At 39.2% G+C, this 14622-nt stretch overlaps 1 protein-coding gene across 1 annotated transcript in view; it reads left to right on the forward strand.

Annotated features, from left to right (window-relative positions):
• LOC117177823 (RNA-binding protein MEX3B) overlaps positions 1-14425 on the forward strand; it is a 47371-nt gene extending 32946 nt beyond the window's left edge. Inside the window, exon 2 of the mRNA XM_033368782.1 lies at positions 8143-14425. Coding sequence (XP_033224673.1) covers positions 8143-9128 — 986 coding nt within the window. The 3' untranslated portion in view covers positions 9129-14425. The remainder of the gene's footprint in view (positions 1-8142) is intronic.
• Positions 14426-14622: the final 197 nt, after the last annotated feature.

Genomic DNA, 14622 nt, shown 5'->3' on the forward strand with positions numbered 1-14622 from the left:
CCCCCCCCCCCTGCTTTCTATCACTTCTTTTCTAACAAAAAAATGTCTAAAAATATCGCGATTTTCAGTAAAAAGAAGACTAACAAATCCTTCCGGGTGATTGAAAACAAATACAGAGCCTATCAATTACAGTCTGCAGTTTGAATCGCTTCAATATCTGTATTAGAACTGAAGATAATATAGTTTGCATAAGAAATAATGCTCTAAACTTGACTGTTCTTAAATTTACTCAAAAACCCTTACGTTTTTTTTACATTTTTCAGTCTGCTAAGCACAAATATTTTTTTACATAAACGTCTTTCAGCTCATTAACGTAGAACACTTTCAGCTTTTAAATGATTGTTTTTTTGTTGCGCTAGTATATTTTTTTGACTGAGTTGTAAAGCTTCAAAGGCAGATGCCTATAGTTTTCTCGCCGATAGTAGAAAAAATGCTTAAATATTGAACCTTATGTTGATGAGGCGTCTTCAGAACCAACCACAAATTTTTTGAATGCTGTCCTAAAATTTACGATTCTAAGACCATTAACCTTATAATTATAATCCATTTTTCTCAGTGATTGCAATGAAAATCGAAGGTAAGGGTTAATATACTTATGTATGATTAGTATGATTTTAATTAATATGATGCATCAATTCAGGTTCTAAAGAGGAGTCTAACTCTGTTTATTACGCAGTTCATATGCTGAAGAGGAGTAGGTCAGTTAGATGAGTAATTTTTTCGTGTATTCTAATCTTCTTGATTAGAAACTTTTTTTCTTGGATGAAGTATCATAATCGATTTTTACATCCAGCATTGATACTTTTGCTCAATCTTAAATGTGGACGATTAATCGCATTGATGCAATGTGTTTGTTTTCAGGTGTCGATTAACTACTTTTTTATTGTCAACTGTGCTTTTGCAAAGAGCCTTAGTGGCTATAAAAATCCAGTGGAAGTACTCTCCTCTTTTTCGATTTAAAAATGTTGTAAAGTATAAATAAATTATTATGTACGTTGATTAATACGTTGAGCTTTAGTTATTATGATAATAATTAATTTCTTTAATAATGTAATATATATATTTATTAACATTATATAGCTGTAAAGTGTAAAGGGACTTGAATAAAGCTTTTGTTCTTACTTCCGTTTTTAAATCTGAAACAATTATACTCGGTTTGCATTGATGATGCTGTCTAAACTCTAGTGGATCCATAACGGAACGTCTATTTTAGAACTAGCGTAAATCCGAATAGACAATCATGCTCATGCAATTCATAATTAGTTAAAAGCAATCTCATTTCTGACGAAGCTTATCGTTTCTTTTACATCCTGAGAATAAATAATATAATCGCGCAGACACAATGTCACCAACAGTGGGTTTAGTTTCTTTCATATAATTCGAAGAAAAGATTCAGCACCTGTGTATCACATAAAAATAGTAAAATAATTTAATTATTGTGATATTTTTGACTTTAAATCAAGTTGGTATATCGTCGAAGCGACCGACCACCGCTAGGAGGGATTGGGAATGCTAGTAGTAGGTACACGGTGCGGTGTCAGTGGAGTTCAATCTTAATATAGTGTGACCCCCACTGCCATTCGCGACAGTGTCGGCGACTCACGTTGCAATGCAGCAAGCAACGTGCGTGCGTTGCACCTTATGCCGCGCGCAGTTTATTTCAGAGACACTCACTCGCGTGAGCGCACGCAAGCAAGTCGAGATTGCTTGGTCGAGTGTCATTGATCTATTTCGAGAGAGTCGGAATTTCTGGCCTTCGAAGCTCTTCTCCGTGGACCACAGAGATCGAGCTCCTCTAGGCTCTAGCTTTCTTGAGGAAGAAACACTGACATAGTATCTTACCCAGAGGGGCTAACGACTTCTTTATAAACAAGTAGAATTCATTTGAATTTGCTAGCACTGTCTTTCTTAATTTAGTTGACTTCGCTTGAATGCTCTTGTCTGAGATAGATGACTTGGGTATGTTTCACCAGAGACTGAAAATATGATTCTTTTCGACTGACATTCATCTGGGACTTAATCAGTCACACATGACTTTCAGTAAAAGCTCATAGTTGTTTGAAGTCAAAACAGCTACTTAGCTTAAGTCGTTATGTTGGATTAATTCTAATCGAAATATAAACGTTATGTAAGTAGAAATATGGATTTGACTTTAATTAATATTTCTAGTTAAATTCAGTTGTAATATGAACTTGATTTAAGTTGTGTTTGGAATAGTTAGGAAGGAAAATTCCTTTATTTAAACAAAATTAGCTTAATTTAAATGAAACTAGAAATCTTCAGAGTGATAAAGATGTCTTGAGCGTAATTTAATTTGATGTCGAGTAATTCCTATCTCCTGATTCTCTGGGCGTGTAGCCAATCTCAGTATGTTTTTCGTAGAATCAGTAGACAAACTCGACGCTTCAACTTAGACTACTTAGAGAGATCACGTTTGTCCATTTGCAATTGTAAATTTACATAACTTGCGAGAATAATATTTTTCAATTAGGGGCGAGTATAAACTTCAAAACTTGAATGGTTCCTTTATCTTGACTGTCTTGAACTGAATTAAATTTTATTATATCCAATTGGAACTGATAATTGTATTTTTAGAGTATGATTTTCTTGTCAGTTCAACAAAGAATCGGAAAATTTCTCAAGTTACGCAATTCCAATTGTTGTAGTGTAGAGTGTAGACTGTAGACGTAGAAGAAAACAGAGGTAGTTTCTTCGTTGGAAGATTCGATCTAAAGATAAATTTACATCGTCGTTAAACCAGTAATGTTATTAATAGCAGCCATTCTATGGTTAAGCCAGCTAGATAACGTTCAGTCCACTACATATTATTTTAGCAGTTTACGATGAAGATTTTCAATGTGGCCTTTTCCTCCATCTTTTACTATATTCAGTTTATTATCATTGTATATTACCATAATGAGAATAAGTTTCAATTTACACGTCACATAGTCTATTAATTAAAAAAAAAAAAAACGAGTATAAAAATTACTGAAATATGAGAAACGCTAGGAAGCTTGTATGACCTAAGGATGAAGTTTGAAACTAAATGTATCAATGAACTTCACTGGGAAGTAAAGTCATAACATGTCAACGAACCGAAAATGACAGTACTCGAAAAAAGGAGTGTCACACGTGGGTTGAAGGTAGCGTGAAAAGATTTTTTTCACCCCGACTTCGACCTCGAGAGCAATGATCCGGGCGAGTTCGCGAACGAGAGAGAAAGAGTGAGAAGGAGGGAGAAAGGGAGAGTACATAGCCATAAAGCACTGTGTCTCTACACTCGAAGGCACCAACGTTATCGGCCTTATTGGAGTTTCCTCGGATGTTCACGAGCGGCGGGTGGAGTGAGTGGAACTCAACCGGCAGGGGAAGGGTTCCCGTATAACGTACGCAGTGGGGGAATCGGTGCCTGGCCGATGCATTGTGGGGGTGTTGGCCTTCAACTTGACGGCGCAGTTTCACTGACCTGCCTGAGAAACTCGTATGCACACGACTTGTGCGCACGGACATACCGACGAACATACCGACATAGTCGAGCGACCCCGACCACCTAGTCCTAGGACCTAGAGGGATGTAAAGATACCGCTGTTAGGGAGCAAGCCTAAACAAATTTGTAACCTTCTCTTCTCTCTCCTGGGCTTAGTTTTAACTTTAGAGCGTGGGCGACAAACCCAGGAAATGTTGTCTACAATGTTACTTCAGGTTCCGGAATTATGTTTCTATCTCCAGGTGCAGTAATGTCCTTGGACTTAGAAAAAAGCTAATGTAGAGCAAACAAATTTCCTTTGCTTCAGTCAGTTTGCTCCAGAATCTCTAGATTTCTGTTTTGGGATACATTTACTACGAAAAAAATTAAAAGAAGGCACTCGTTTGTCAACAAATTATGAGCCCGGGTGAAATATCTTATTCTAGGTCAGTGAGAAAATTATTACTGATTGATTCTACTGTTCCATAGCTAATAGTTAGTAACAAAATTCTCTGATTCTGCAAGTTCAGGTGTGAAAGAAACTGGAAGTAAGCCCCATTGTCTTCTTTATTGATTGACCTTGATAGTTTTTCTCACGTGATTCGTTGTTCAGTCACACAATACTGGCGCACATCTAACAGAAAGGCTCGACTCTATTTCCACGATACGTCACACCCACTAGTGACGTTGCTAAAATCCACAGGAGGCACTAGAACTAGCTGGATCGATCCGATACTAGCATGTAGTTACCTCATGAGCTTGTTCTACCTGATGCCACTGCACTTGGTGGTGTGTATGTTTAGAATAGATAAATAGGTCCATAGGCACTAACAGTGCGAGCACATGTGACTTAAACGACCCCTCTAGAGTCTAGGAATCGATCGGTTCGAGAGATCAATTTACAACATATAACTATAAGCGAAATGCAAAATCACTCCACGTTTCGGGGAAAATCTCTTAAAGAAAAGAAGCCGAAACATCGGTTCGACTTCCGTGGTAATTGCCATCCTTGAAAAGAGCAACGCCCACTTGCTTTTGACCACGAGACGAAACATCACCGCCTCAGGCTGAGCGGCTCTGACTTTCTTCTGTCTTTGTCCTCGCTAATTTGTGGATGTAGAAAGAAAACTAAAAGCTGAGAGAAGAGTGAAATCTTCAGGAGCCCTCGGCACTAAGAACCTCTTCTTTAAAAATGTAGACTGAATGGTGCAAATTTTGCGGAGCTTCTATATAATGCACAATGCACTGCACAATGCAAGAACGTGTTGATAATGGTTTCGAGAAAACGATTCAAAGTATAAGTGCTTCACGTAATACCAGCGGTTTTCTACTTTGCAGTTTCTCTGGAAGTCGTGGTATACAACATGGTGGGTTTTGAAATTTTAATTACCTAGATAGATGCACTGGAATATCTGCGGGAACTGTTTGGTTTCTTGGGCTTAGGATATTCCAAGTAACAAGCAGCAAAAGATAGTGGAACTTGAATCCAAAAAGACACGACAAACATTCTTTTCGTTTGGAGCATTGCAGCGTGACAAGTAAACAGGATCATGCTCCGATATCGTAAAAATGTTGCAAAGCTTTCTGTGGGTAGTTTTGTGCCTGGTTCTTGCGTTTTTGCAAAAAAATGTTTGTGATTCGAGTTCAGCTGAAGGCAAATATGATCATAAAATTATCATAAGGCCAGAGGAGACTTACATATAGAGAATCTCTCATAACATTCTTATCCCAATTGTATTCGAAAAACTGATTCTTCGATTGCCATTAGCCTAACTACGGTTTCTCTTATTTTTCAACTAAACTTTTATCTAATACCACCCTAGTCAAAGTTTTTTCCCGTAGAGAGACTATGAATTTTGCAATAAAAATAATGAGACTCTGGCGCGGTCAGTGTCGTTCAGTGGGCAGAAAGTACATAGTAGGCAGGTGAACGAGGCTCGCACGTACTTTCACGTATGGACAGGTGTGTGTGACTGTGAGAGAGGTGGCTTTAAAAATGATGGAGAAGGTTGCCCCGTGGTCGGCTGATAAGGAGAGGGAGGGTGACCAGTGGCGGTGAAGGTGTAGGTCGGGGAACGAAGGAGGGGGCAGGGGGCGTGGGTCGTAGACAGTTGAAGGGCCGCGGCCAAGGTGAGGTGAGACCGTGGAGCAACGAATGAAAACAGAAAGAGTGAGAGCATCAAGCGCAGGAGAGAGACCTTTAAAGAACGCGAAGCGCTTTTGCCTTTGTCTCGCGACCAGGAGCTCCGACTCGAGAAAGGAAAGTGGCACCGAAAACGAGCAGGGTCTTCTTTTGTTACGCATTGCGAAACTGTAGACGACAAACCAGATATAGAATTCGCCCGCATGAAGATCAAAGCCGATTAGACTACGCTTCGATTGATTCCAACGTTCGAGTTGGGCGGTCGAAATACATGATGCTGTGTGCACTTTGGTTGCGCTCAATATTATGGTATGCAAAAATCATGTTCTTATGGACAACCGTGTCTAATTGCAGCGGATGTCAGGTTAATCTAAATTAAAGAAGTTTATCAGAATTTCATAGAACTAAAAAGAATTACATAGATCATGAAGAGGGTCGATCAAAAGATTGGTATGGGGCTGGAAAGCAAGAGCCAATACCTTGAGTGATCCGAGGAAGAGTTTCCGTGCCCATCTTTCATTTTTGTTGACATTTTAAATTGTAGAAAAATTGCAATTATCTTGGATGACTTGAATGATATTCCAAAGGATTGGCATTGGTATAGTCAAAGGTGGACCTGACAATTTGATGTCATTAGTCTCTACTTGTTCTTGCCTTCGGTGAATCAATTTTTGGATAAAAATAAGAGAAAAATCTATTCCTTGTTCTTAAAGTATTTGATTATAATGTTTTTTCCAAGACATTGTCCACCAGTTAAATTGCCGTCGAGTAACGTCTGCACGTTCATGCCTTGAATATCCTGCTGAAAATCAAACGACTTGAGGCTGGGTCATTATTATGTATACAAATTGACGAAGACACAACTTTTTAATTGTTAAAAACATATGTAAACTCTTTTGCTTTTTAATACTCAAATTGAAATAAGTTTATCTTTTTCAGTGCAAGTAGATTTCAATTTACATTGTTACCAGAAAGATTTCTTCTAATAGGTCTGTTGGAAAAATACCAGACCGCAGTTTTGTTCATGGAGTCACAAGTCGTTCTGAACGGGATTTATGATATTAAAACATAGGTAGAACCAATTTTAATATTCGAGCAAATTACAGGGAGTGGAGTCGACCTTGTCTACGGCTGGCGACTGTGGAAAAACGGAGCAATGAGCGACTTTCTCGTAGGTGGCGTAATGACAGTCTGCAAACTGCCTTCTTAAAGTTCGTATCGATGAAAAGATTACGAACTTACTGTCCCTGGAGGAATAGAAACGTCCCTGACATTGTCGCCTCATACAAGACCCGTGACTATGAAGGAGTGTATTCAGCACAAAGATTACTTTTGTATCTGCTTTTTCCTCGAATGGATTCCTTTTTCCGCTGATTTCCTCCTTTTTATTGGTTTGATAAAGTCCAATGTTTCATTTTCTGCCTACGATTTTAGCAATTTTGTATCTGCAATGATTCCCCTTACGACATGAATATCGTTTTTGTGCGAAGTCCGTATGGATTTTCTTCTTGCGATTCCGTCTCGAATAATCGTAAACGCAATAACGACAAATGTGTCGAATCGCAATCACCGCATTAAAATTGCTTGAAATTAAGAGTAAATTCAAGGTGTCAAGCATATTATTACGAGAGAGTGAACGTTAATTGTATGCAGAGTCAATTCTTTAAGCTCATCAGATAACAAAATGATTAGAAAGTATCATCTATTCAAGGCCACAGGGCACCGTTTAGTTTTAAATCTTTTTCGGCCTAGTATTCAGATTTGTCTTAAATATCGAAAAAAGTTAGAAAGAACATTGAACAGAAATTATATTCCTTAGGACCATGTCAGTGATCGCCTCTCGCGACAAATAAGCTTTGTTAAAACAATTATATCGGGCGTCGACGTAACGCCCGGCGTTCGTCTATCGCGGATCGTTAAGTCACGATCGCGAGAAACAAGAGCAAAGAAAGTACGAATGAGATTGTGCGTCGAGAGGAGAGATAGAGAAAGAAGTAGTGAGGGGGGCTGGTATGCGAATCTTCAAGTTCTCTGCTCTCGCGACAAGAGCGAAGGAGAGAGTGAACCACAGGAAAGGAATCCAAAGTGCAAGGAAGACAGAGCAGGGCTAGTGGGAACAGAGATAGAGTGAGCGGCAAGTAGGAGTGAGAGAAAGAAAGGGCGAGGAGTGGTTCACCTGCATTGCTAGCATTGCGCGGACTCAAGGCCAGAGAGTCTGCGAGAACGAGAGGGCCAGACCGGGTCGGGACCTCCTTCCATCCAGTTTCCTGCACCCTGCTCTCTTGAATATTCCCTGTCCTGTTCTTCCTTCTCGGCATCTTTCCGGCAAAACTCTGTTGCAAACTAGCAAGTTTGATGCAAGTTTCTTTGAATTTCCGATATTGAATGCCTCCTCTAGTCTTCAATTCTTCCTTTGCTTTGGTTCAATCTCTGGCTAGACTGTAGAAATGTGTAGACTCTTTAGATTCTACTCCCTTAAAGTTGACGCCCTCAAAAAATTATGTTTCTAACGGATATATTTGTCTGATTCCAGGTTGCAAGATCAAAGCACTTCGTGCGAAGACCAACACCTACATCAAAACACCAGTCCGTGGAGAGGAACCTGTGTTCGTGGTGACCGGAAGGAAGGAAGATGTCGCAAAGGCAAAACGCGAGATCCTCTCAGCAGCAGAGCACTTCTCCCAGATCCGTGCCTCGCGGAAGAGTTCTCTAGGCGCTCTTCTTGGAGCTCCACCAGGTCCGCCAGCGTCTGTTCCTGGCCACGTGACTATTCAGGTGCGAGTACCCTACAGAGTCGTTGGCTTGGTAGTAGGTCCGAAAGGCGCCACTATCAAGAGGATCCAACACCAAACACACACATACATCGTGACTCCTAGTCGCGACAAGGAGCCAGTATTTGAGGTAACCGGACTCCCCGAAAGTGTTGAAGCAGCCAAGCGTGAAATTGAAGCACACATCGCTTTGAGAACTGGAACTGGACCAGGTATTGAAGAAGCAGATCTCTTGGGCGCTCTCTGCCGCGGAGGATTGGGATCTATTCTTGGATGTCTAGATCCCCCAGGTTCGAATGGATCCAACGGCTCCAGCGGTGCTTTCTCCAGCAGTGGAAGCTGCTCCAGTTCATCCAGCAGCTCCGGAGCGCCCGGTCTCAATGATCTTGTTGCCATCTGGGGAGCTGGTCTCGAAAGAGATGAGGGCCTCGGCGAGTCGCCTTCTTTTGAATCTCAGGCCGTTTCATCATCTTCTATCTGGTCTTTTCCTGGAGTAGCTCTTCCATCGAGACCTTCTCCCCCAGCATCAGCGAGCCCAGCATCTCCAACTGATTCTCTCCTGGGTGGTGGCAGCACAGTTCGGCGGGAGTGTGTCGTCTGCAATGATAAGGAAATCAACGCGGCTCTTGTTCCGTGTGGACACAATCTTTTTTGTCTCGACTGCGGAAATCGAGTTTGTGAAAGCTCCGATCCAAGCTGTCCGGTTTGTTCGAGGCCCGTGCTTCAAGCACTGCGTATACTCTCTTAAAAAAACGCGCTCTCCGGAAACGGAGGATGAGGAGGAGGAGCAAGGAGAAAATAGAGGACTGATCTTGTCGACGAAATGAGAGCGAAAATGGCCAAGGACGTATGTCCGTGACGATCGTCTCGTTCGTGTTCCAGCGCGAGGAAGATGCTGGGACTGACCGTCACGGACAACGAGGATCGTCGAGGGACGACGACAACTTCTAGAGTTTAGAAAGAGACGCGCACAAGTTTAAATTCCACTGCTGCTGCTGCCAATATTTACCTTTTACCCGGGAATAATTATACGATTCTTCGCATCGCTCATGTTCCCGCCAACCGGATACAACGAATCGATTTAAAAGTTTTAATCGCCCTACGTAGGTGTCACTCGCTGGTATGCCCCTCAACCAACTGAAGTATCCGTGGTTTTTTGATCCGAGATCTAAAATGCGAGTCAAGTCGTGTTTCGTTGGCTGTAAACATTTTGGACAAGAGTCCAGAAATTCGATAAAAGTCGCGGCTCTCTTGCATGTTAGGTCTCGAAATGCCACGTCGTCAGGAAGTTTATCGCGATCACCGCGACAGGTGAACAAATCCTTTCTCAAGCCAAATTCTCGAGTGATAAAATTATTTCCGAATGTCGCGTTGGTCGTGAGGCGGCAGCGAAGAGTTATTAGAAGGGTATTTAGACTGGCGAAGAAGTAAGTGTAACTAGGGAGCATCGTGATTCGCCATCGAGTATAAGCCAGTAGAACTCGGCACTCGTTCCACCCGCTATCCCTCGCATAGAGTATTATCCTACCTTTATATAAGCGACACAGCAATTGAAATAATAATAATAATATATATTCTATAAATATAAACATAAATATATTATATATAAATATATGATGGTATTTTATCGAGGAGATTTAGATTTTGTATTTTTCGCGCGTACGCCGACGGAACGACGGGCGGGAAACGAGTCGCCGGATGTGGCGCGTATTCGCGCGAAGAGTCGACAAATTTTTGGGATGATATTGAAATAGTAAGGGGGTTGGTGTGAACTGGGAGAAATGGCGAATCACGGAGCGGCGGTCCCAAAATTGTATTCTTGAACTAGTAATAATCGAATAATAACTAATTCTTAACTAATGATATATATTTCGAGTAGGGATCGTCGACGCATGCAAGCTTTTATTTCGAGAGACGTATTATAAATTATATTATATTATATTACATATGCTATATTATATATATATAAATATCACATATTAATATCGCAACTCAGCCGCGTTCGGGATTTGCGGAGTTTGGGGATCCCGCTCGAACCTCCTTCTCTTCGCGAATTTCGCGGACCTGGCTCGCGAGCTGCGAAGCTCATCGGTGTATTTCCAAAATTATTATCCGCCCGAGCAGTCGATTGGCACGCGAGCCACGTCTCACAACAGTGGCGCGTTTTTTAAATTGTGTTATCGCTGTAAAAAAAAAAGCTGGGCTACTGTCCCACTCTTAATCACCCGCGTTTTTCCAAGGCGATTAAAGGCTGATAAAATGAAGAAAAACGGGAGATGAGAGAACGAGTCAGAATTTGCGGGCTCGATTTCTAGCGTTTTTCGACAAATTTCTTGTGTTCGCTTTTCGTTTCGTTGATTCGTTTTTCTATTTGAAATTCTTGGTCTCGTAAATCGTTGCCATTACGAAGATATGCTCAAATCATTGCAGCTAAGACATTCGTTTTGTAGAACGGCCACTGAGAAGAAACAAGGAGAACGATTTCGTTTCAAGGTTTCATTCCTTTCTTACGTGACGCCCTCTACGTTCTTCTTGACTCTTCCATCTGTCGCGTTCTCATATGCATGCACACACATTCATCAAAACAAACATAAAACTTACATTAAAAACACACACACACACACACTCATAACATACAATCACGCGATTTTTATTTTGGCGATGTCGCGCTGGTCATGTAAGAAGATGCACTGCACTTACATTATACATATAAATATATATATATATATAAATAATATTATAAAACGATGCTCGAGAGAGGTTTATTATATTTAAGTTCGAGGCAAAGTGAATTCTATATTTTTTCTATGTTAAGTATAAACAAAAAAAACATGAAACGGTGATGACATACATATATATTATATATTTATAGGTATTCTCTTTAGCATCCACGTTCTGAATTTAAAACTAAAAAAAGTACCGTGTAATACGGTGGAATATTATAAAAAATACATGTATATGTAGATCAAGCGGATAATATGTCATTCACTTCAATATAAGTCTGATCGAAATCACTGGGGATTTAAAAATGAATTTGAAAAAAGTATGGAAAATGGGTGAGAGGCGTAAAGAAAAAAGACGATAAAATTATAGCTAGGGATTGGGAGGGGGGTATGGGGATTTAAAGGATAGAGGACAGTTTTTAGCAAAAAAAGATTTAGACGATCGATGAAGATTCTTAAATACGTAGATATATAAGGAGTATAATATATAAATATATGAAAATAAATATTATAGCAACAGGGAGGGAAAAGAGAAAATGCTAGTAATCTATTATTCTATGGCGATTTGCGCTCGAGAGTTTTTACGTGTAAAAGTAAAATAATGATGTGAAACAGACGACTTTAAGGCGTAAAGGGCGATTGCCGACTCCAAAGGGTTCACGAAATATAATGTTTCTCGAATCATTCAAGAAACTTGGAGAGATTGTGAGCCTGAATGTGAATGATTTTACCTGCCAATTGAGACCCCAGCTTCGAATTCAGGTGTTTCGAGCCGTTAAAAATCTTTGCAACGGAAAATTAGGGGCGAGTCCCCTTGCCATAAAAATAACCGTCATTTTGAATAAGCATTTGATCTCTGAACTATAAGATTCAAATAAATTTTGCAATGACTTCGAGAATTAGAATTCTACCGTTCGTCAAGCGTCACAATCGATAATTCATGACATTGTTATTTTTAAAAATCTTTTTTCAATACTTTCTAGGGGTAGAGTTCTCGCTCTAAATTCCAAAACCAGTAAAATCTTTGAAATTATCTTTTGAAGGTTTGAGGGATGAAGGTGGGAGCTTCATTAATCAGTCTTATTTTTTTCGTTGCAAGAGTCGATGCTCCACCCCCCGATGTTTATCCTTTATTCTTTGAAGCGAGGGGTCAAAACTGGGGTAGCATACTCTTGGAAAATACACCCTAGATTGCCCAGTTTTTATTCATGCAGACCACAGAAACGAGTATTTATGTATTAATAAAACGTGGCTAAGATTTTAACGAAACAGTTACGATAATACTTGTAATTATAATAGCTACAATTAAATATTCTAGATTAATGTATTAAATAAAGCGTAAATAAACATAATAGCCATTGGCTGTGACCGATAACTGCCATTTTCGTAGAAAAAAAAAGAAATAAAAAGAATCTTAAATAATTCACACGCGAGGTAAAACTGACGTGATTTGACGGACGGATGAAAGAATGCGATTTTGAAAAAGAAGAAAGGAAATCGCGTGAGTTCGTTGCAATGAGGGTCTTGAGAGATTTTTAGAGTGAGAAAAAAAAGAGCAGGTGTTAGGCCCCCTTGTCCACCCAATTCCAAAAACCCCTCCTTGTGAGAAGAATGACGAATAGAGGATTAGGATGTGAACACACGACGATACATATCTCAGAGAATAATAATTAAACTTAAGAAAATCCTAGAGAGTTATGGAGAATAGAGATAAACTATAGGTTAACGTGAGCTATAAAGGAATCATAGAGACGATCGTTGTTGCTTAATTTAACTGTATTACTATGTTATTATATTCTATTGTATAGGTATATATAAATATCATTATTATCATTTGATAGCATATGGTTATTATAATTGTGTTATGCGCCTAGGATTTTTGCTTATTCAGATTTCCAAGTCTTAATCACGAGATTGATCCGACGATTCTCTCTTCTTCGGTCCTTGATTCGCACAATAATCTCGAGAGAAAAAAATATATAAAGCCATTCTTTTTTCACTTTGTAGATTCAAATTTTTTTCATGAACTCTATTTCGTTCGCGCATTTAAGCTAGACCGAGTAGTGATTGATGAGTGAGAACTTTTCGAGATATATCTAATATATATTATATATTCTATACGTTTGTACATTGTAACTATATATTATATATATGCGAATATAATTATGCGAGCGTAGTCGGTACTGAAACTCTATGTAGATGCGTAATGCTTGACGCGATTTTTTCGATATAATTAATCTTCTTTGGATTAATTACTTACTTAATTAATTACTTACTTACCTACTGGATTACTTAAAAATCAAACCCGTAGCAGTCCGTAATCAAGTTCAACGAGACGGTATCTGGTAGCCATCTAAATAAATGTACATCTATATATCTTCTCCAGAGACAGAGTCAGAGTGGTAGCGGAATCCGGATCGGTATTGTCGTTACTACCTAATCGATGTAATAATTGTATTGATAACCGCTCTATATTATGACCAGTACTATTGTTAGGCCGTTACGCGAGGTTCAGCGCGGCTACGAGCAGCTCCCAGCCCACAAACTCGATCTCAGATGCGAATGAATGCCTCTAACGATATTTTCCCTTTTCATCTTTTATTTTTCGCGATAAAACTTCAAATTTTATTTTTTGAAAATGGGGAGAAATTCTTATATTGCGCAACAGATTCAGATTTTATGGAAGTTTTAGAAAAGGAGATTTAAATACCAACTTTTCAAATTGTAGATTTCAATTACCAATATTCACCAATATTTGGATGGTTCTAATCTACGCTAAAAATATGCTTATTGGTAATTGTAGATTTTTAGCATTTATCTCGAAAAAATTCTTTGCTTTTTTTAAAATTTGATATTTGCTGTATTCGCAATCGATAATAAATCTCCATAGTAAATCCGAAAAAGATCAAATCGAATTGGAATGTATAATGATTTATTTCAAAAGCCTGTGACTTGAGCACTTTTATCCAAATTAAAATAATGGATACTGATTCAATTTTGATTTTCATACAAACATGAAAATTCCATCATATCCATTGGAGTAAAAAATATTCCGAGTAAAAAAATAACAGGAAAGGTGTCTTTTTCGGAAAAATGAATCTTGAAAAAGAAAAATGAAGTGATCGCACTTTTTGCTTCTTTAAGAGATTTTTCTTTGCATATATTTTACAGTTTTGCTAACTTTAGAATTAGCATTAGTCAGGTTTGGGTCTAGGATTCAAAGAAGGGGAGAATTCCTGCTCCGGGTGTGTGAATGACTGTGAAATCAAGTTTAAGAACCCTAGCGAGAGGCAATTGCCCGAATAACTAGAGAATCAGTATTTCAAGATGTAATTATTATCGTAATATTAAATACGAAAGGGATGTGTATTTTTACTTGACAAGAGAGAAAATTGGAAAAAACGTAACGTGCGTGAAAAAGCAAAACTTTGGGATGATCGTGGAAATAGCTGGTTACAAAATAGTGAGACAAAGAACTTGGTTGTGGATGACTCCAGGGGTTGAGGGAGGGGGGGGGGG

This window comes from Belonocnema kinseyi, chromosome 8 (genome assembly GCF_010883055.1).
Source record: "Belonocnema kinseyi isolate 2016_QV_RU_SX_M_011 chromosome 8, B_treatae_v1, whole genome shotgun sequence".
NCBI classification, from domain to species: domain Eukaryota; kingdom Metazoa; phylum Arthropoda; class Insecta; order Hymenoptera; family Cynipidae; genus Belonocnema; species Belonocnema kinseyi.